At 49.3% G+C, this 23,460-nt stretch overlaps 1 protein-coding gene across 8 annotated transcripts in view; it reads left to right on the forward strand.

Annotated features, from left to right (window-relative positions):
• Positions 1–1,290: 1,290 nt before the first annotated feature.
• Positions 1,291–23,460, forward strand: part of ACTN4 (actinin alpha 4) — an 82,701-nt gene continuing 60,531 nt past the window's right edge. For 2 of the 8 annotated variants that reach the window (XM_016935861.4, XM_016935858.4), the window contains exon 1: positions 1,329–1,615. In XM_016935861.4, the coding sequence (XP_016791350.1) occupies positions 1,454–1,615 (162 nt within the window). In that variant the 5' untranslated portion in view covers positions 1,329–1,453. Of the gene's footprint in view, positions 1,616–2,807; positions 2,837–23,460 lie in introns of those variants that run through there. The other 6 variants (XR_010153873.1, XM_016935859.4, XM_003954372.6 and 3 more) reach the window with 5 other exon arrangements.

Raw genomic sequence — 23,460 nt, forward strand, 5'->3', positions numbered from 1 at the left:
TTTCGCTTCTGGAGTGCATTGGTGTGATCACAGCTCACTGCAGACTGGAACTCCTGGGCTCAAGTGATGTCCCTTCCTCAGCCTCCTGAGTAGCTGGGACTACAGGTGCACACAGCCATGCCCAGTGAATTTTTACATTTCTTGTAGAGACAGGTTCTTGTTATGTTGCCTAGGCTGGCCTTGAACTCTTGGGCTCAAGCCATCCTCCCGCCTCAGCCTCCCAAAGTGCTGGGATTACAGGTGTGAGCCACTGTGCCTGTCCACATATTTTTTAAAATTTTGAGTGTTGAGGCCAGGCGCAGTGGCTCATGCCTGTAAGCCCAGCACTTTGGGAGGCTGAGGTGGGCGGATCACCTGAGGTCGGGAGTTTGAGACCAGCCTGACCAACATGGAGAAACCCCGTCTCTACTAAAAATACAAAATTAGCCAGGAGTGGTGGCACATGCCTGTGATCCCAGCTACTCGGGAGGCTGAGGCAGGAGAATAGCTTGAACCTGGGAGGCGGAGGTTGCAGTGAGCCCAGATCACGCCATTGCACTCCAGCCTGGGCAACGAGAGCGAAACTCCGTCTCAAAAAAAAAAAATTTGTGTGTTGGTTGGGTGCGGTGGCTCACGCCTGTAATTCCAGCACTTTGGGAGGCTGAGGCGGGAGGATCGCTTGAGCTCAAGAGTTCAAGACCAGCCTGGCCAACATGGTGAAACCCCGTCTCTACTAAAAAAATACAAAAATTAGCCGGGTGTGGTGGAGCATGCCTGTGTTCCCAGCTACTCGGGAGGCTGAGGCAGGAGAATTGCTTGAATCCGGGAGGCGGAGGTTGCAGTGAGCCGAGATCGCGCCACTGCACTCCAGCCTGGGAGACACAGCGAGACTCCGTCTCAAAAAATAATAAAAATAAAAGTAGATTTGTGTGTATGTGGCTTCCTTTACTAGAAGGTAGTTTCATGAAAGTTGGGATTTTTTTCTGTTTTTAGTGCCTGCGTAAAACATAGTCTGGCACAGAGTAGGTGTTCAATAAATATTTGTTGAATTTGTGTCGCTGAATGGGAACCCGGTGCAGTGCATTCCAAGCCTGAGCTGGTTCAGGTCCGATGGCGGGGCCTGCCCTTATGAATCATTCATGATCTGGCCCCGCCCATACGCGAACGACGCGCGCGTTCACGCGGGAGAGGGGGCGCGGCTCGCCCCCGGGCTGAGTCGGGCGGCAAGGAAGCGGGACTCTGCGCAGGCGCCAAGCTCCCGAGCGCGGCCTTGGTGCCTTTTCTGGTTTGGCAGGCGCGCGCGCGCGGGAGGGCGGCAACCTCGGCGCTGTGCGCAGGCGCGGCGGGCAGTGCGCAGGCGCGGGCGGAGGGCGGGCTGAAGCAGCTGAAGCGGCGGTAGCGGCGGCGGCTCGGGCAGAGGGGCGGGAGCTGAGGCGGGAGCGAACAGGCTGGTGGGCGAGCGAGAGGCGGCGGAATGGTGGACTACCACGCGGCGAACCAGTCGTACCAGTACGGCCCCAGCAGCGCGGGCAATGGCGCTGGCGGCGGGGGCAGCATGGGCGACTACATGGCCCAGGAGGACGACTGGGACCGGGACCTGCTGCTGGACCCGGCCTGGGAGAAGCAGCAGCGCAAGGTACGCGGCCCGCGGGCCGGACGGGCTGGAGGGGCTTTTCTGAGGGTGCCCGGGGAGGGGTGGGAGGTCCTGAAAGGTAACTGGAGCGTCTGTGATGGGAACGGGGGGGTCCCGAGAAGGAATTGGCGGGTCCGGGAAGGGAATTGGAGTCCTGAGGAGGAATCGCCGAGCTAGAGGAAGGAATTGGGAATCTGAAAAGAGAATTGGCGGCTGGGTGGGGAATATGGGAGTCAAATAAAAGGAATCGGGAAGGCTGATGAAGGATTTGGAGGGTCTGGGCGTGCCATTAGGGGAAACCGAGGAGATGACTGGGCAGGCTGAAATGGAACTGGGATCCGAGGCGGGCTTGAAGGGTCGGAGCATGGGTTGGGGGTGCTGGGAGGAGAATCAGGGGAGGCTGGGAAGGGAATTTCTGGGTCTGGGAAGTGTGAGGAGGAGCTTGAGTGTGGAGGGGTTGGTTATTTGGAGAGCAGAAAGATCTGAAGGAGACTGGAATTGGGGGAGCCTCAGGTTGGGGGAGTTCTAAAGGGGATGAAGCATCAAGTGTGAGGATGGAGTGGAGATTGTGGGGTCTGAAGACGGGTGGGAAGACTAGGGAGGCTGGGAAGATGAAAACAGGGGCTAAGGGTAGAATTGAGCATGAAAAGACATGGGCTTAGGGTGTGAGGAGGGTAGAGGTGCCAGGACTGGGGGTCTGAGGAGGGTGGGGTGCGGAAGGAAGAAGTTAAGGGGCCCGTGAATCAGACGTTTTTGAAGGGGGTGAGATTTATTTGTGGTGCCCTGTTCCAAAGGGGAGAAGATTAAGAGATAGGAGGAATAATAAGAGGAATTGATGAGGGATGGAGAAGCCGGAGTAGAGGGGATACGGAGAGTGGGGATAATTTGGGGAGGGGTTTCTAAAGAATTGATGGGAAGCTGAAAAGCTAAAGCGTTGGAGAGAATGAGGAAGTGTAGAGGGAGAAGGTGAGATCGGTGGGAGGGAGGGTGAGCTGGAATGGTGGATAATGGGAGGGAGGTTCGTTTAGGAAAATGAAAGTCTCATTAGAAAGGGAATGCGTAATGGATAGACTGAGAAAGGAATTTGAGGAGGGGGTGCTGGCTCCTGGAGGTGCAGTCCCGGGACTGGAGAACGTGTGTGTGTGTCGTGCAGGCAGAATGAGTTTGGGGAGGAAGCGTTGAGAGTGTCCAGGAAGAATTGTGTCTTTTTTGGAGAGACCGGAGGTAGGTGAAGGGATCCTGAAGCAGAGACTGTGTTCAGGTGGCACTGTTTTTTTGGGGGGCGGGGGGGGGCAACTTGGTAGGGCCCCACAGCAGTGAAAAGGTGATGAGAAGTGGAGTGGGATCCCGAGCGAGGTGTCAGTGTCTGTTGGAGGGGGGGGATAAATCCAGTGTGGTTGAGGGGGGAGCTCTGAGTGTGTGCAGGAAGAGCTAAAGAAAGGAGCGTGGTGAGTGGGTGTGTGTGGGGGGAAGGGGTTGTTCAGAAGTTTTGTGCGTGAAATGGGTGGGAGGTACTTGAAGTTGGAAGCATTTCGTGGGATCTGGAGATCTGGATTTTCTTTCCAGATTTGTTACTGATTCGCTCTGTGGCCTTGGACAAGACCCTTGAACTCTCCGGGCAGTTTTGTTATCTGCAAAATGCAAAGGGATCCGAGGGGTCCTTGCGGTGATTCTGTTAATAAAGAGGGATGTGTGTAGAGTTGGGACTTTGGACAGGGCTCTGAAGGTTTGGGAGAGTGGGTTTGGTGGAGATTTTTCAGGAACAGACTACAGGGCTTTGAGTGGTGACCTGGCAGAGTGGGGAGTGACTGGAAGCCTCTCGAGGGCGTGAGTTGGTGGCCAGGAGCTTGGCACAGGCAGCCTAGCCCAGGCTGGAGGGGAAAGGGTGGGAAGGGTGGAAGGAGCAGCTGTTCCAAGGCAGCCTGAGGTGGGGCCGCGCATAACCTTGGGTCCATTACCAGCGTTGCTTGAATTTCCTCATCAGTAGTAACTGAGGGGCATGGCAGTGGCTTGGTGGGAGGGGTGTCCTTATCCGTGGCCCCACCTACTGCAGGATGGACAGGTTGCGATAGTTGGCATAAATTCACTTTTTGAGGGGAAGGTGAGATCTGTTCTGGAGTCTCAACAATAATTTATTGCCTGAGGCAGTGCCAGGTTGGAAAAGGTTGCCAAGAGACCTGGAAAGTTGGGAGGGAGCAGGGGCCACAGTGGTGGTTTTGAGAATGTCTAGGCTTTGTCTTCTGCAGCTGAAGGTGCTGGAGAAAATAAACCCCTCCCCCTTTTTTCTCAGGTGATAGGGGTGGGGGACCTTCCTTTTCTCTCCCTTCCTGTCTTCTGCCACTCCCCAAGTGACTACTTTTGCGAGCCGGGTTTCACTCCCTCCCGAGAGTTAGGGTGTGGGCTTTGTTCGTGGTTATACTGTCCCTTGCCTACAGGGTGAGGCTGGGGCACCATTCAGGCCCTGGGTGGAAACCAGGACTCCCCAGAACCTCCAGGTCTTGCTGCCATGTGTCATTCTCTTACCTCCCAGCTCCCTTCCTCTGGGGCCGGGCAGGTTTGAGGGGAAAGGGTGGCTCACAGAGTCCGCTAATACCATCTGCTTTCCTGTCTCAGCCCTAGTACCTCCTGCTTTACACCTCCTCCAGCAAATATTTACCCTTAGCTGCTCTGTGGGGGAAACTACTGCTTCACCTCTGTGCCCTTTCCTGTTATGGGGTAGGGATTCTTTATGAAATGGGGGAAGGAGTAATGGAAAGGAATACACCAATCTGTGTGGCTCTCTACCTTCCTACTAAGAAACATCCCCGCACTCCCAGGCTGGCTGGGTTGTTTGTTTGTTTGTTTGTTTGTTTGTTTTTGGAGACGGAGTTTTGCTCTTGTTGCCCGGGCATGATCTTGGCTCACCGCAACCTCCGTCTCCCGGGTTCAAGCGATTCTCCTGCCTCAGCCTCCCGAGTAGCTGGGAATACAGGCATGCGCCACCACGCCTGGCTTTTTGTATTTTTAGTAGAGACGGGGTTTCTCCATGTTGGTCGGGCTGGTCTCAAACTCCCGACCCCAGGAGATCCGCCCGCCTCGGTCTCCCAAAGTGCTGGGATTACAGGAGTGAGCCACTGCACCCAGACTGGCTGGGTTTTTTCTACATTGCAGTGTTGCTTTAGTGAATGACAGATTGCCCTTCTTGCCTCTCCAAGGCTGAGCCACTGGGCACGGGAAGAATGACAGTCCTGGGGGTTCTGTACATGCATACTCCAAAAAAATATGCATCCAGAACAGCTGTAGGCCCTCAAAGTGGGTAGAATTGAATTCTTCTAGGAATTAAGCAAGAGTTGGCCCAAATCAGAGGGGACATGTGTCTCACTTCTGCTTGGAAGCCCTTTGCTCTGACTTCTAGGGACCCCTGTAACCCGTAAGTAGGTTATGCAACGGTTTTTACATGAGAGGGCCATGAGTGTTCTCCTGGCGGGATGGAGAAGCATTGTTCTGGTCTTTGAGCAAATTCTTGAGCAATTACAGTTCTGGGCCACAGTTCCCTCTCCCAATTTCTAAAAGTGGCCTGGGTAACCTCATCACCCTCTGTTGTCCTGGAAGGGTGAGATCTCTTGAAGGTTATGCCAAATCTCATTACAGCAAGAAGAAATGCCTCACTTGCTAAGTTTTCGTGTTCATTGAAACATCACTATTTCAGGGGCCTCAGTGTTTCAACCCTGACCGTTGGCTTTTTTTTTGGAGACGGAGTTTTGCTCTTGTTGCCCATGTGGCTGTATTAGGTATGAGTTAATTATTTGAAAGTTTTTGTTTGTTTTTTGTATTTGTTTTTTTGTTTTGTTTTGGTTTTTTTTTTTTGAGACAGAGCCTCACTCTGTCACCAGGCTGGAGTGCAGTGGTGTGATCTTGGCTCACCACAACCTCTTCCTTCCAGGTTCAAGCAATTCTCCTGCCTCAGCCTCCTGAGTAGCTGGGACTACAGGCGTGTGCTACCGTGCCTGGCTAATTTTTGTGTTTTTAGTAGAGACAGAGTTTCACCATGTTGGCCAGGCTGGTCTCAAACTCCTGACCCCAAGTGGTCCGCCTGCCTCGGCCCCCCAAAGTGCTGCGATTACAGGCGTGAGCCACTGTGCCCTGCCTTGTTTTTCTTAAAGTAGATCTTTTTTTCTTTTTAAAGGCTGATAATGGAGGCCCCAAAGTAGCCATCTGTTACTTTGTTCCATTACTCTAATTGCTTGCCTCTTAGGATCTGGCTAGGACTAACAGTTTTCAAAATTGAGTAACACACTTAACAAACAAAAAAAAGGAACCAAACTCAAACTCAACTGTTATCTAGAAAAAAGACTGTGTAAATATGTGTGAGAGGCAAGTATACTCTGTTTGCCCTCTTGTAAGAGGGATAGGGGAGGCCACTCAGCTGCTAGCACTCTGTTCTCTCCCCTCATCCTCTCCAGAATGTATTTTAGAACTTGACTCTTCTAATGACTGAAGAAAAGGTGGGGTATGGGAAGATGGCCTGGGACTGCAGGGTCACTCACACTCACCTGGCTAAGAGTTGAGATCTGGCTGGTGCCCTGGAGTGGCACCTGCCACTCACCTAATCCTAGGCAATCCAGGGTGTGGGCCCAGGATTGCCCTCTGCCTTTTGAAACACCCTCCCTGGTTCCGGCTTCTAAGACCAACAGGGAGGCTACTTTGGCGGCAGGGAGCTGACTCACCCTCCAGTTGGAACTGGTGCTAAAAGCCTCCATTTAACGGCAGCCGACTGCTTGGCCCCAAGTGGGCTGCCTTGTGGGGGGGAAAGTTCAGCGGAAAGTGTTGGAGGAAGCAGGGTGGTGTGTGAATATCCAAGTAGTGCTGGTGCTATTAAGCTCTGACACAGTCAGGGAGGTCAGTTAAAATGTGGTCTTATGGCCGGGCGCAGTGGCTCGCGCCTGTAATCCCAGCACTTTGGGAGGCTGAGGTGGGCAGATCACCTGAGGTCAGCAGATCACCTGAGGTCAGGAGTTCGAGACCAGCCTGGCCAACATGGTGAAACCCCGTCTCTACCAATAATACAAAAATTAACTGGGCATGGTGGCAGGTGCCTGTAATCCCAGCTACTTGGGAGGCTGAGGCAGGAGAATCGCTTGAACCTGAGAGGCGGAGGTTGCAGTGAGCCAAGATCGCGCTACTGCACTCCCGCCTGAGTGACAGAACAAGACTCCATCTCAAAAAAAAAAAAAAAAAAAAAAAATCAGATGACAGAGGGGAGCGGGGACAAGTTTTAAGTCTAAGCCTCCTGGGTGGGGAGTTCTGCTGTTTCAACATATGCTCCAGTCATGGCAGACTTTGGCCAGACAGCGCCCTTTTTCAGAGTGAACTGAGTGTGTAGCACAAGTTATCTGCCAGTGCTAGTTAGCAAACAGAATGGAGCCAAAAAAGAATTGATTTGGGAAGGCCCAAGGAATTTGAAACTGTTGAGATGAACACTTTCCGCTTTTGCTACACTGATTTATGTTGTGCTGGGAATTGTACAAGCCTTTGACCAGATCTTAGGGTTGTTTTAAAAAAAAAAAAAAAAAAAAAAAGATTCCCTTGCTGCTGCTTTTACTTTTTTGAAGGGCAGAAGGGAAGGGCAAATATAATTAGTGAACAGCTGTTTGCTCTAGTATCACTTGCTCGTTCGGGTTTTCTGAATAGCTGAAATATCAACATGTTTATCTCTTCCCTTGCCTTAGTATATCCTAGAGCAGTGTTTTCCCCGGCTTTATCTTTATTCCTTCATTTAATGAACTCCGTGTTTTCGTCACTCACATTTTGTTCCCTTCCCTCAGTTTCTTTCCTTTGCCTTCATTTATGTATTTAGTTTACAGAATAACAAAAGCACTCGTGTTACCTTTAAACAAGGTAAAACTTAAACAGTTTTTTCCTCCGTTTCTTTTTTTATGGAAATAAGAGGCAAGTGATAGCAAGTGGGTAATTCAATGGCAGTGGTAACTGAAGCACTGACCTGTTACAAGAGAGACGGAAGCTTCTACTTGAGCAGATACAAATACTGTCATCCCTGGAGATTTGAAAGAAGTCTTTCTATCACTGGGTAGTTTGAGAGCTCATTAGTCTTCTTTAGAATGGGTTTAAACTTGGAAACATCAAAGCAAGTTACAAGGAAACTTAGTTTTACAGTGTTGGCAGCCTAGGCGCCAGAATTTGTTATAAAGTGTCTGAAAGTGGCACAGGTATCACTTAACTTTTCTTCAAGAAGGTCTATGAGTTACATTTTACTCAGTATCCCAGGCATCAAGGAGTGTAACTTTCAATGAATCAAAGAGAAACAGAATCATTTTAAATTCCAGCCTCTGTTTAAAGAAGGATCTTATGAAGGGGAGAAATTAACCACCTGACCCAGGGAAGGATCCCGCCTCCTCCAGAAAGTGAAATTGCTGGGTGTGGTGGCTCACGCCTGTAATCCCAGCACTTTGGGAGGTCGAGGTAGGTGGATCACATGAGGTCAGGACTTCAAGACCAGCCTGGCGAACATGGTGAAACCCCATCTCTACTAAAATGCAAAAAATTAGCCGGGCACGGTGGTGCACCCCTGTAATCCCAGCTACTGGGGAGGCTGAGGCAGGATAATCACTCAAACCTGGAAGGTGGAGGTTGCAGTCAGCTGAGATCACACCACTGCACTCCAGCCTGGACAACAGAGTAAGGCTCCGTCTCAAAAAAAAGAAAAAGAAAAGGAGTTAAATCTTTGCATATATTTAACTGGCAAGAGCATCCTTACATCAGTGCATGGGGAGTTTTATCCAAGTAGCAGTTTCCCTGGGATTATAAAAATCCCCGAGGCATTTGTCTTGGTGTTGTGCCTTTTTTTGGTTGTGTTTTTTCACGTCCCTCCCCTCCCCTTTCTCCATAAACAAGAGAGGCATTAACTTGGAATGTCCGTGGAAAGTCTTAGAAGCTGATTGGTGTAATTTGCCTGCCTTCCCTTTAGTTTGAACAGCGTTTACTCTGGAAGAGGTCAGTGGCCTTTTTCTTGGTTGTGATTTATGCAAGTATTATGTGAAGGCGAGTGGAGTGAGTTTACGTGGGATTTGCTGTTTGCCACCTGTTGTTGTGCTGGCTCCTTCCTTCCTGGGATGAGTTCCATTCTCTCCCCCTCCCCCAGGAGTGAGGCTCCCCAGCCAGAGCAGTCCCCCTGTGCTTATCCCCTTCCTTCGTAAACTACAGCCATTTGTGATTTTCCATAACCACTTTTATAGACACATAATAATTTCCTTTGAATCAGTTTGCATTTTAAATTAAGTTTTGAAAGGAAAACTGTCAAGAGTATGGCAACTGGAAAACCCAGCTCCCCTGGCCATAAATATAATAGAAGGAAACTGCAAAAATAAACACATTGAAAACAAAACAGTGTTGTTTCCAGGTGGTTACCACTCGGGCTGAAGGCCCCCCAGGCTTGAGGCCTGCTCCCTTTGTTAGAAAGGGATTGGCAAGTGTTGGTGAGGTGTTAAAGACCCGCCAGCACCAAGCAGAGACTTTCTCTTTGAAGTCATCAGGTTTACAAGAGAATCAAAGGAAATAACTTTCTCAATGTGATTCAGGGTTTAATGTAAGGTGTAGATAATCCTTAAAATTTTCCATGTGTGTATGTCACACTTGGGAAAAAAACTTGATCTTATCTGGTCGAGGTGGGCAGGGCAGCACCTTGTCCAGGAGCACACAGCCCCTCTTGGCTCTGTGTGTCATCCGGCCATACTAGACTCGAACATATGGCTCATGACTGGATGATGCTTGATTCATCTTCAGTTTCAAGTGTTAGTGCTTTTGAGGTTTTGTAAGAAACCAGGACACATTGAAAATACAGTCATTTCTCAGTATCTGTGGGGGATTGGTTCCAGGAACCCCCTTATATACCAAAATCCACAGATGCTCAAGTTCCTTATGTAAGATAAAACGATGTGTAATTTGCATTTTAACTATGCACATCCTCCTGAATACTTTAAATCATCTCTAGATTACTTATAACCTAATGCTAAATGCTACGTAAATGGTTGTTACACTGTACTGTATAGGAAATAATGACAAAAATATGTACATGTTCAGTGCAGATGCAACCATTCATTTTTTTTCTTCCAGTATTTTCGATCCATTGTTGGTTGAATTCACAGATAGAGAACCCATGGATACAGAGGGCTAACTGTAAGAAATGTGGGTTTATCATTTGTTCCTCACACAACTTTTTTCTTTATTCCTTTTTCTTGCCTTTGTTCCTTTTTTTTTGAGACAGGGTGTCACTCTTTTTACCAAGGCTGGAGTGCAGTGGAACAATCTTGGCTCACTGCAGCTTTGACCTCGGGCTCAAGCCATCCCCCCACCTCAGCTTCCCAAGTAGCTGGGACTAGAGGTGCACACCACCACGCCTGACTGATTTTTGTGTTTTTGTAGAGATGGGGTTTTGCTGTGTTGCCCAGTCTGGTCTCGGCCTCCCAAAGTCTTGGGATTACAGGTGTGAGTCACCACGCCCAGCCAACTTTTTCTCTTAAGGCTCCAGTTTTCTTCTTAGAGTTGGGCCCCTCCCACGAAGAAAGCACACTGCCACCCCTTCAGCGGATCGGATTTGAACCCTACATTCTGAAAGGAAAGCAGTGCCCTCCTGCTGAGTTAACAAGGCTTATTTAAATGTTTTTCTTCCAAATATCAGAGCAGAACAGATTCTTTGTCTTCCAGTGGAACTATCCACATGGGGCAGAAGTAGTTGGAAGCGGCAGTTACTACCCTGCAGAACACAATGAAGTCATCTTGGGAAATATCGTGGATGGTGTTGCAATGATTGAATGGGATGCTAGAACACCAGCAATACAATAGCATTTGTGTCTTCAGCTTCAGGCAGGAATAAAGAAGACTTTGTGGTTTGTTTTATGTTTTTTAAAGTTTCCCCCCCAAAGGTGTGGGGCTGAGTGATGTCTGTCACTAGCTTTCTAGTGGGTTTTTCTTTTCATCTTTTCCCCTCCCTGATGTCTTTTGAGAGTGGGTGGAAGCCACAGTCTAGGTGGATCAGAGGAAGCACAGAAGGCAGGCAGTATACCCCACTTTGTGTTCTCCATGTCTGAAGGGAACACATTTGGTTTTTGTTCTGTTTTGATTTTTTAGAGACAGGGTTTCACTGTCACCCAGGCTGGAGTGCAGTGGCCTAATCATAACTCACTGCAGCCTTGAACTCTTGGGCTCAAGGGATCTTTCAGCCTCAGCCTCCCTAGTAGCTGGGATTATGTGTGCACCACCATGGCCAGCTAATTTTAATTTTTTTTTTTTTTTTTTTTTTTTTGAGATGGAGTCTCACTCTGTCACCCAGGCTGGAGTGCAGTAGCACGATCTCAGCTCACTGCAACCTCTGCCTCCCCGGTTCAAGTGATTCTGCCGCCTCAGCTTCCCAAGTAGCTGGGATTACAGGCGCGCGCCACGACGCCCAGCTAATTTTTGTATTTTTAGTAGAGACAGGGTTTCACCATGTTGGCCAGGCTGGTCTTGAGCTCCTGACCTTAAGCGATCCACCCACGTTGGCCCAACAAAGTGCTGGGGTTACAGGCATGAGCCACTGCGCCCGAACTAATTTTTAAATTTTTTGTAGAGACTGGGTCTCACTATGTTGCCCAGGCTTTTAATCTGCAAAAAGCCCAAGATAAAGAGTTTTAATATCTTACCTCCTGAGTAGTAATGACAGATTCCATTTCTAATAATGTCTTAATTACAGCTATACAGATTGAGGGGACTGCAGGAAGTGAAATAGATGCATTTCTTTTTTCTTTCTTTTCCTTTTTTAAATACACACTTCGTTTCAGTGGTGAAGGCCAGTTTGAGGTTAGGAGAGGCATCTTGGAAGGAAGCTCGCAGGTGGTTCGGCATCTGGACTTGCTGGGAAGTTGCCTGAGGGGGACGTCACAATAAGAGGACTGTGGGTCTACAGCCTGCCTTAGCAAAATGACAGGCCTTCTTTTACCAAGGCCAAGGGCAGTGGTGGAAGCTGACTTCAGTTGGTGTCATCAAGGCCTCAGTATGTGTAACGGTTAACAAATTACTATTCTATGATCAATCTCCATCTGGGTGTGAGTAAAAGGTATTTAGTTGCTATCACCATGGAAACCGAGTTGCTTACTTAACTGTTTTGGGGAGTGCCCTCATACCAGAGGCAGTGCTAATGGTGGAGTGTTAGGCCCCGGGCAGAAAAAAAGATCCTGTCACTTGGTATCACAGGAAAATACCTACAGGCACAGCAGCCTTGCCAGGTAGGGGATGAAGGCCCTCTGTCCTCGGGGCAGGAGTTGGGCCAGTTGATTGTGTTGATGAGGAGTGTGCATTTGTGCATGAGAGAGGGAGAAGAAAAAGGAGAGCACTCCATGAAAGCCGCTGCTGGCTTTGTAGCCTAGAAGAGTGCTTTTTTTCTCTAGGAGTTTGGAGTTGGAATCTCAGCTATGTGACTTCTTAATAATAGGACAAAATATGCCTGTATCTTTTGCCTACTTCCACAAACACTGATAAATTAAAAAGAACTCTAAAGTTTCCCACAAATCCCAAGCACAAGTAACTTTTTTTTAAAATCCACATCCTCCCTAATCCAAATCTAACAGCAAATCCTTTTCTCCCTGTCACTCCCTGCTTTTCTTTAAGAAAATGAGTACCTTGCCTTAAACTATATATTGGATGAAAATATTAAACACTTTCACAAAGTGCTTCTTTGGCTGTTACTGGTATGCCTTGCATTTGGAAGGGTCAGAGATTTGAAGACTTCTGTGATCTTCCAGTTCTGGCCTATGAAATACAGTCAGTTTCAAAATTCAAAATGTCTGGAAGAGCCAACTTGCCAGGCCGGTTCAAGGGCAGTCAGATGAATCGACCCTTCTTACAGGCTGTCTACGAACCAGTCATGATTCAGATATTCAAGTCCTGGAAGGTATCCAGATGGTAAACATCACCAGGATTGTGAGGCAGTTACTTTTTTTTTTGGATCGTTTGAGCTACACTGCCAAGACTGTGGTAGGACTTGTCTGTGTAAAACAGAAAGGGCTGTCTCTAGATGTCTTTTTCAAGGATGTCGGCTATAATCACCCGACACTGTGTCTCATGGTGGGGTGAGATGAAATACCTAGACCAGTTAGGGGAGGGCCTTCTTGACCATTTTTTGAACTAATTTTCCCTTTCCCTTTGTAACTTTTTTTTCTTCTTTTCTTTTCTTTTTTTTTTTTTTTTTGAGACGGAGTCTTACTCTGTCACCCAGGCTGGAGTGTAGTGGTGCAATCTCGGCTCATTGCAACCTCCGCATCCTGGGTTCAAGTGATTCTCCTGCCTTAGGCTCCCGAGTAGCTGGGACTACAGGCATGCATTCCACGCCCAGCTAGTTTTGGTATTTTTTAGGAGAGACGGAGTTTCACCATGTTGGCCAGGCTGGTCTCAAACCCTTGACCTCGTAATGCCCACCTAGGCCTCCCAAAGTGCTGGGATTACAGGTATGAGCCACCGCGCCCAGCCCCTTTGTAACTTTCATTAACACTGATGAGGCACAAGCCATAGGATAGAATTGAATCCATTGAGAGCTGTGAGCCAATTGAGGGATGATTGGTTAATAAATTGTGGCTTGAAGCTGTGGAAGGTAAGGGGTGACACTTGACTCCTACTAGCCTTGTAGAAACACCTCAGAGATTCACAGGAAGCAAACTTTGACCATAAAAATATAAGACTCACAGCGCACCGAGTTCTCTTAGCAGCTACCTTAGAGTTGAGAAAGTTTTGGGCCTCTTTAATAAACAAGCACAAAGCAGTTCTTGCCAAATACGGCCTGCTCTGGGGCCACAGGGTTAGCTTAGGAGACAACTTTCTTGCCTAAAAATAAATGCATGTTCCTATCAGACATTCCAAGCATAGTTTAAACATGAGACTTCTGAGCAGCAGCTCAGGCTCTGTGGGTTCAATTATGTCAGAGTATGGGCAGTGAGGGTCTTTGGGGAGTGTGCCCCCTTATTTGGGATTGGTTGTGGCCACCAAGGAAATCAGATGATCAAATGCAAAACTTCCTCCATCTTATTTCTATATGATCTTTTTTTTTTTTTTTTTTTTTGAGTTGGAGTCTCGCTCTGTTGCCCAGGCTGGAGTGCAGTGGCATGATCTCAGCTCACTGCAACCTCTGTCTCCCAGATTCAAGCTATTATTCTCCTGCCTCAGCCTTCCAAATAGCTGGGACTACAGGCGTGGCCATCATGTCCGGCTAATTTTTGTATTTTTAGTAGAGACAGAGTTTTGCCATGTTGGCCAGGCTGGTCTCTAACTCCTGACCTCAGGTGATCCACCCGCTTTGGCCTCCCAGAGTGCTGGGATTACAGGCATGGGCCACCGCCCCCAGCCTTATTTCTATACATTCTTGATCTATCACAGGCTGGTAGGGGAGACAGCATGCATATAAATAATGAACAAGGTAACTTCAGATAGGATTGTGTGCAATAAATTAAATAACAGCTAGCATTTTACCTTGTGCTAGACACTATTCTAAGTGCTTCCCATGGACTGACTGGTTTTTTTTTTTTTTTCTTTCCTTTGAGACTGAGTTTCGCTCTTGTTGCCCAGGCTGGAGTGCAATGGCGTGTTCTTGGCTCACTGCAACCTCCGTCTCCTGGGTTCAAGCAATTCTCCTGCCTCAGCCTCCCGAGTAGCTGGGATTACAGGCACGTGCCACCATGCCTGGCTAATTTTTGTATTTTTAGTAGAGACGGGGTTTCTCCTTGTTGGTCAGGCTGGCCGCGAACTCCCAACCTCAGGTGATCCACCCGCCTCAGCCACCCCAAGTGCTGGGATTACAGGCGCGAGCCACCATGCCCGACCCATGGACTCACTTGTATAATTTTGTGATGCAAGTGTTGTTACCCTTACATGCAGAAATGGATCCATGGGCCTTTAAGCCACTTGCCCCTGTGACAGTGCCAGGATTTGAATGTAGAAGTTGAGGCTTTCAAGTTTATGCTGTTATTTCTACACTACACTGAAGTCTAGTGATTGGGAATGGCTTTGCGAGCGGGTGGTGAGGGGAGGAGTGTGCAGTGCGGGTACTTTAGATGGAGAGGAAGGTCTCAAAGAGGTGGCGTTTCAGCTGTTCCTTAACGGATGAGAAAGAGAGAACCAAGAGAGCACCAGAGGAACGTGCTTCCAACAGAGAAAACCAAGCAAGGGGGCCCCCGAGGAGCCGAAAGGCCCAAGTGGTCAGAGCGGAGCCCGTGGAAGAGATGGGCACAGCCAGATTGCTTAGAGCTGTGTTGTTAGAAGTGCTGATGAGTCTACATTCAACTTGCGCCTGCAAACTCAGTCCCTCTTAGATGCCAGTAGGTCAGGAACCTCATGCTTCCAGGACTCTGGCGCTCCTACCCTTTCCTCCCAGGCCTCCTGGACAGGCCAAACCAGAACTGACTTCTAAAGTGGGAACCCCAAGATGGCAGAACATGAATCAGCCAAACAAAAGCTGCAGTTATCTCTGTGATGATTTCGGCAGTCTGCACCTGTATTTGATTAAAGCGTTGGTAACTTTGAATCTGGAGTTTTATGGCACTGTGTACTACTCATAATGGCTTTGTAGTGTGGCTCTCTTAGGGAGCTTAACTTTTACAACATGAACAAGTTCCAGCCTCCTTTGGTCCCATCAAGAGGCCATTTCTACCTGGTGGGATGCCACTTGCTTTACAAAGCATCTTTTGTAAAATGTTGAGTCTCCTTCTTTGAAGTTGGAAGCCAGGAAGCCTGATTTTTTTTCCAATAAGTATTGTAGAAGATGGCAGCCTGATTTATTTTTATTTATTAATTTTTTTTGAGACGGAGTCTCACTCTGTTGCCCAGGCTGGAGTGCAGTGGCACAATCTCGGCTCACTGCAAGCTCCACCTCCCAGGTTCACGCCATTCTCCTGCCTCAGCCTCCCGAGTAGCTGGGACTACAGGCGCCCGCCACCATGCCCGGCTAATTTTTTGTATTTTTTGTAGAGACGGGGTTTCACCGTGTTAACCAGGATGGTCTTGATCTCCTGACCTCGTGATCCGCCCGCCTCGGCTTCCCAAAGTGCTGGGATTACAGGCGTGAGTCACCGCGCCCGGCCTGGCAGCCTGATTTTTAAACTGGCTTTTCTCCTAGGTCCTTTCCTTCTCTATAAATCCCTCTTTCACTTAGTATTTCCTCCTTGTTTCCTTTGGTCAGTTGGAGTGAGGGTGGTTCTAGTTCAGAGAAAGAGACAGGCATACAGGCTGATTCAGTCTGAGGTGCTTAGCTTTCTGTACCTCACTGGAAACCAGTCCAGGAATATGATAGGTTTCAGTAGGTTTCATTGGACCCACAACTCCCCATTTGAAGGCAGAGCTTGTCAAACGAGTTATGTGGCTTTTACTCAAGGAGGGAGGAACAGCAACAGGGAGCTCCGGGCTATTGATAGACACTCCTGCCTCTGAACACACAGCACCCAGCAAGAAGTTACCTTCATGGGTTGTCTAGAGTGAACATGGGCTGGGATTCTCTCAGCCTTAGCACTGATGATTTGACAACAAAAATCGCCCCGTGGGTAGAGTATAACGGAGCAAATGAGTATGGTAGCCTGTGATGGTGCAGCCAGCCCAGCTGCTTCAGCTGGAAAGAAGATGGCGAGGTTTCCATTCTCCTGGCAGCATACCCATGTGAACTTGTTAAATCTTTTAAGTAGCTGTATAGGAGGGGAGATAAGTGTGTGTGTGTTTATTTTTATCCCCTTAAATACAAAAACAAAACTTCCACTTTATAAAATCAATTCAGAGTGGGAAGAGGTGCATGGCACATGGAAAATGTGTCAGATTAGGTTGAGTCCTACCCCACGTTTGGGACACAGCTGTAAGTTTCCATGGTGGGTGGCTTATTATGCATTTATGCTGAGCTGAACCTGCTCCAAGCTGCTGCAGATAGGAAAGTCTGTCTTGGAGGGGGAGCTGCCTCTTTCTATCACACTATAAAGACATAAAAGGTCCTTTGAAAGACTCCAGCAGTTACCACTTGGGTAACAGAATTAGGGGCTGCTGAGCAAAGTGGGTCTGTTTTTTTTTTCTTTTAAAGACAGAGTTTCCCTCTTGTTGTTCAGGAGTGGAGTGCAATGTCACAATCTTGGCTCACTGCAACTTCCGCCTCCTGGGTTCAAGTGATTCTTCTGCTTCAGCCTCCCAAGTAGCTGGGATTACAGGCACCCGCCACCACGCCTAGCTAGTTTTTTGTATTTTTAGTAGAGACGGGGTTTCATCATGTTGGCCGGGCTGGTTGTGAACTGCTGACCTCAGGTGATCCACCCGCCTCAGCCTCCCAAAGTGCTGGGATTACAGGTGTGAGCCACTGCACCCGGCCACATTTTATAGCCAACCGGCTTCTTGTGTAACATGAGTTGGGGCTTCTTGGGCCCCAGAGTCCAGCAATCAGGTAGAAATATGACCGCCATGGCCAGACAGCAGCCCTCGCTGGGCCCCTCTGCAGAGCAGAGCTCTGTGCCGAGCCTTTAGGGGTATGAGAGAAACCGGAGACCTGGTCCGTGCTCTCAAAGAGCTCGCGGTGTAGCTGGGGAGAGAGCAAGGCCACATGAGACCTCAGAAGGACACTAAACGGCACACCGACAAGCTCACAGCACTCTAGCTGTGTCCCGGGAGAGGAAAGGGGTGAATCAGGGCAGGTGGGGTCAGTCATGGAAACTTTCATAAAGGAGGTGAGTGTGCAGGAGGGGCGGGCCTTTGCCCCCGCTGCGGGCAGGTTGCCGAGGGCAAGTATTAGGGGGTCCGGCGTGCAATCGAACATTTCTTAGCTGCCTCTTTGGAGTGGCGCTACCAGTTCCTGTCCCCATGAGCATCGTCTTCGGGGAGCTGCTGGTTTGAAGGATGAGGTACCATGCTTATCTTGGCCATGTCTTAGAACCTGTGATAGCCAGACCTGTGGTTCTGGGTCCGTATCCATTCATGCGTCCTGTCACTGTCACAGATATCGTGAGTGGGCCAGACTCTTCTCCCCAGGTGGGAGGGGGTGCCTTCTGAGGCATATGTTTTCAGCCTGCTGATGGCCTCTTCAGAATTAGCACAGGTTTCGACAAAAAGAATGGAGAGACTCCCTTCTCATGTCCAAGGGTCTCCCCAAGCCCTGTGTCTCAGCCCCTCAGGGCGTGTGGTGCTGCACACTGCCGCCCAGATGACCACGCGCAGCCGGAACGGCCGCCCTGTATTGAGAAGTGGGATCGGCTCCCAGTCTGCTGGCGAGGCTGGGTTGCCACAGCTCCTCTGTTGCCCTGCAACGCGGGTGGCCTAGGAGTGTGCTGCCTTCAGTTTATTCCTGCCTGCCAAGCTACGCTTCCAGGTGCTATTCTTTTCTTTAAATAACTGCCTTAGTGCTGCTTGTGGAACTTAGCGTTCCCATCCCAGGAAATACTCCAGTGTTGTTTTTTTTTTTTTTAAACTCATTCAGATGCTCATGGCCCAATGTGTGACTTAAATACCGCAGTGCCCTTGATATTGCCTTCCCCACACCGACAAACCGAGTTGCATTCTGGTCCCACTGTGGGATAAGGTTAGGGTAGCGGCGCTTGCCTCTTTGTGTGGTTTCAGATGTGTTTCTCCCCACTTCAGATAACACATGACAGCTGTAATATAGCTCAGCTCGTGCAAGTAAGGTAGGGGCAGAAATCATCCAGGAGAACTCCAGCCTCCATCCTAAAGGATTAGACTGCCTAGCATCAGTAGGTTTACCATAGAAGGATTCAGTGGAGATAGCGAGGGTGGTGAGTGTTGCTGGATTGAGCCCGTCCCTGCAGCCTGGGCACAGGAGCACTGCAGTGCCATGAAGGAGAGGGCTGGGGGATATTAGCACAGCCGGTTCCTATTTCCTTTTCCACCTGGTTAAGACTTCCGGGGAGGCCCTGCCCAGTAGTCCTTATGAGATGCTGCCTTCCTCTTTTTTGAAAGGCATAGATGATAAGGAGGTGGACATGTTTTGAGAAGAGAACCTAGAGCTCATTACTTGTATTTGAGGCATGTATTGCTTCACTCCCACTTTGGGAGAGTTTTTTCTGGGGAAGTTAAAGGCTATTCAGGATCAGAGTTTCCTGCATGGTCCCAGGGGCTGGGAGGAGCCACCTGCTCAGCTGGTGGTTAGCTGATAGCACCCAGCCTACCCACCAAGATAGGAGGCAGCTCAGATGTCACTGGGATTCGCAGTACCACAGGCTGTCCCTGGGCCCAAGCAGTTAGCTAGCTGCACCCCGGGAGGGGGTGTTGAGAGCACTGAAGCTCCTGTGGGAGAGTGCCTTTGACATCCCCCACTCCCCACTGCCCAGAACTAGGAGGTAGTGAAAGGTGTCAGTGGCAAGAAGGCTGGGCCAGAGCATGGAGGGAGGCCAACCTGGGCTCCACACCCACCTCCTCCACCACCGGCTGGCTGTGCGACCCTGGGCAGGTGGCGGGGGTTAAGCCTCAGTGTCCTTCTTTGAAAAGGGGCATCATCCTATCCTCAGTTTGATTCTGAGGATTAGACGTGATAGTGTGCAGGAAGCACTCTGGTGCCTGGTACATTGTAAGTGCTCAATAAATGCAGCTTCCCAAAATGATTTCAATGGCACATGGTCCTGCATCCAGGTGGGATCTGCTACTTGAGTCTCCCCCTCAAAGGGGCCTGCTGAAATACGCAGCTCAGTGGGAAACCAAAACATACACCCCTTTCCTCCAGTGCTCCCCAGGAAGCGCCAAGTCCTGAGCCCAGCCAGCAACTTCGAAGAAGTGCCCTCCAACAAGTGGCAGTGGGCACTTGAGCAAGTGACTTAACGCAGCCCTCTCCCCAGCCCCTGCATCCATCTGGGCCTCATTATCTGGGAGGTGGCTTGTTTCAGAGTTACAGGCCCTGAACAATTTTGTGTTGGGATGTGCCATAGGCAGTGCCAGGAAGGTTCTTTCATGAGTAATTTAACTTGTTACTAAGTTTGCTATCAGCCGGGGGGCTCTTTCCCCAGGTTCCCTTCTTTCTCTGGGTCCCCTTCCCCCCAAAGCAAAGTCCAACTCAAGTTAGAAACATCCCACAGCCTGGAGTCAGGCTGCCCTCTCTTCAGTTGGTGTGTGATGTAGAAGCAGGAAGGGCTTCCCACTGATAACCCTAAAAATAACTGCCCAGAAATGCTGTCAGATGGGGCCAAGAGGTGCACAGGAGCCTGTGCCCAGCTGCCGACCTGGAACGTGGGACTTTCTAGAGGGCTTGGAGGAGCCCTGCCCCTTCCAGGCCTCTTCCCAACAGTGCTTCTCACGCCTGCTGCTCCATTCCCTTTTCCTCCTTCCTCCCGCGCCCCCCCCTTTCCTGGGGTCACTTCCTGATGCCATTCTTCAACTTCGCCCCTGTCCCCCCCAAAAGCAATCAAATCCACAACCTAATAAGGCAAAAGAATGAGGGGAATGTCCGCCTCCCAGCCTCTCCCCTAACAGGGTGCAGGCCTGAAGCAAATTTGGAAAATGTTACAACGGAGTGACAACCGATGGGGGCTGGGGGTGGGGCGGTGCAGCCTTGTTCAGGAGCTGCCCATTGTTGGCCTGAGGCAGGACCCTAAGGGAAGGCCACCCGGTTTGCGCTTTCCCGATCAGGCTGTTGACACCCTTCTAGCACAAAAAAATGTATGGAAAGTAACTGCCTGAGTCAGCTGCATCTCCAGTTGTGGGATCCACGTGCCAGGAGAACACGAAGTACACACAGGTCCGCAGTGGGAGCCTGCTTGGAGACACCTCCCCGCCATCACGGCTGGGACTGTGCATATCCAAACACTTCTTGCCTCTGAGATGAGCAGTTTTCTTCCCCTTGACTGTGCCAGGGTTCAATTAGCCTGGGCATTAATTAAAACTTGTCAACACTTAGAGTGGGGCCCCCAGAAATCTGTCACCCCTCCTAGATCATTATCCCAGGCTAATCAACCCTCTCTAAGGCAGTTTCCATTCTTGACTTAGTGGGAGGGAGGAACAAGCCCCTCGGTGCTGGGGAGCTCTGGGGGAGGTAGGGACTGACTGGGCCCAACCCACTTTGTTTTGGAAGGTCAAGCTTAGTAATTAACCTGAATGCTTGGGGGAGGGGGTGAAGGAGAAAGAACTGAGTCTAGGGATGTGCCAGGTCTTTCAAATTGCTAATTATCAGCGAGCATGAGGTCATCCGTAAATATATCTAATTCTTTAGCTTGTAATTAAGGTGCTCATTAAAAGTGCAGGGAAGTCTTGTTTTCCTAAAAGGGGAAAAAAACAACAACACAAAAAGTCTTTGTTTTGACCTGACACGATGGCTCAGAACAGGGGGAGGACTCAAGGCACAGGACTACTTTCCTGCCTTAAAGAGCCTTTACAGGAAATTCACTGCAAACAGTATTGGTGACCCTGCCAAGGAGGCAAACCTAGGGTGATGTCATTGTTCGAAGCTGTCACCGCCAAGCCTCTGGCCTTGGGGCGAGGAGAGTTGGTGGGATTAAAAAATGAGTGTGTGTATGCGTGTGTGTGTTTAGCAGTCTCTAAAGAGGCGAGTCAAGGGAAAATCCTAGCGGGAGAAAAATCACAAGGGGTGGGGGGTGTCTCAGAAATATTCTTAGCTGGGTTCAACTTTCCTCGTTTTTCTAAGTTTAAAAAATCTTCTCTTACTATTTTTGCTCATCAAAATGCTGCTGCTTTTTCAGAGACAGCCTTTTTTGAGCCATTCCCTATTTAGTGTTTTGGGTAATTGGCTGTTACAGTATGGAATTTGTGGCCCAAAGGCAGCGTGGTAAGTTAGACACTAGGTGCACGGTGCCCCATCGTTATGAAGTGTGGAAACTGAGATGCTGGACTAGTCTGATGTATCTGTTTCTTCCACCAAAAAAAAAAAAAAAAAAAAAACCATTTTGGAGAACTACCCAATGCCAGTGACTTGGCATCTCTAAGTCGCTAATCTTCCCATGTGCCTCCAGGAACCGTCTGGAGCGTCCCTGAAAAAAGGACAAGGTTTGTATCTTGTCATTTTTCCTCTGGCTGGAAGTCTAAGAGGTATAAACACAGTCTTAAAATGAAAGCAACAAAAATAAACTCAAAGCAGCCCTGCGTGAAGGCATTAATGCAAAATATGCAAGCTGGCTTCCTATTTATACGGCGGAAGGCAGTCAGAAGAGCCAGGCCTGGTTAAGGAAGGAGTTATGTCTCTGGAGGTGCCTGTTCCTTAGAATTACAAATAAACCCTGGGTGATTACTCAGATGAGGTTGTAATGTGGTGTCTCATTTCATGCTTTGCACAGTCCAGTTTCTTGATGGAACCAACGGCCTCTGAAATGCTAATGCAGGATCAGGATACAGTTAGAGTGCCCCCCTTCCTGTGCCCCTCCTAACATCCTAACAGCTTTAGAAGGAAGTTTGAAGATTAAACAGGAGAGCCATGTAAGTTTCCTGTGATCCTGGATCCTGTGATTTGTTAATATTCTTTCTCTTCAATCCACCTGACATTTACCCAGATACCATATTAGGCTTGGAGATACAACAAGGAAGAAAACCAACCCAACCCTGTCCTTAAAGAAAAGATGGACGATGAAGGGCCAGGCGCAGTGGCTCACTCCTGTAATCCCAGCACTTTGGGAGGCCAAGGCGCACAGATCACGAGGTCGGGAGTTTGAGACCATCCTGGCCAACATGGTGAAACCCTGTCTCTACTAAAATACAAAACATTAGCTGGGCATGGTGGTGCGCGCCTGTAGTCCCAGCTACTCAGGAGGCTGAGGCAGGGGAATTGCTTGAACCTGAGAGGCGGAGGTTGCAGTGAGCCGAGATCGTGCCACTGCACTCCAGCCTGGCAACAGAGTGAGACTCCATCGCAAAAAAAGAAAAAAGAAAAAAAGAAAAGATGGACAATGAATTGCATGATGGAAGTGAACAGAGTGTTAGGGCGATATGCAGATGTAAATGTGGTCTTGTTTTACTGCTCACTGACTTACTGAAGTAAACCCATTGACTTCGCCTTCATGGGTTTGAAAAGGGTTTTTCCAATGTGCTCTGTGTGTCTCGGAGCTCAGGTGTTCAGAGCTGCCTCCCTTATAAATCGACCTCCAGGAAAGTTGTGTGTTTGGTTCTTGGCGTATGGTTTCGTAGGCTCCCCAGGGCTGAGGAGTCACCGTGGGATCCAGCTTTTTCTTTTTCTTTTTTCGAGACAGTCTCTCCCTGTCGCCCAGGCTGAAATGCAGTGGTATGCACTTGGCTCACTGCAACCTCTGTCTCCTGGGTTCAAGCGATTCTCCTACCTCAGCCTCCCGAGTAGCTGGGATTACAGACGCCTGCCACCATGCCCAGCTAATTTTTGTATTTTTAGTAGAGACGGGGTTTCACCATGTTGGCCAGATTGGTCTCGAATTCCTGACCTCAGGTGATCCACTGCCTTGGCCTCCCAAAGTGCTGGGATTACAGGCGTGAGTCACCGCGCCCAGCCAAAATCCAGCTTTTTCTTAGTTCCTGGCTTGGGGCATGTTGGTGGAAAGGAATGACAGATTGAGGCAAGAAGGAGGCAAGAAGGATGCATCTCCTGGCCAAGGAAACTAGAGTTTGGAGGTGTCCCCTGTCAATGGCATCTGAAGAATTTCTACGTTGGAAAGGCGTAGGTGACCCAGTCTGGTTTGGAGTAGATGGGACTGGGTAGGGGACTAGTCTTGAAGCTGCAAGCATGCTGTTTTTACTTAGAGCACAGGTAGCTGGGGAGGAGATCACTGTGGTGTGGGTGGCAGAAGCCATCCCTAGCCATCACCTAGGAAGATGGTGGCCCTTGGGTTGCCCGAGCTGCTGCTTGTTTTAGTAGCTGCATTTGGTGCCACATTTTTGTGGTAACTGCCAGGAAG

Source organism: Pan troglodytes, chromosome 20, assembly GCF_028858775.2.
Source record: "Pan troglodytes isolate AG18354 chromosome 20, NHGRI_mPanTro3-v2.0_pri, whole genome shotgun sequence".
Taxonomy (NCBI): Eukaryota; Metazoa; Chordata; class Mammalia; order Primates; family Hominidae; genus Pan; species Pan troglodytes.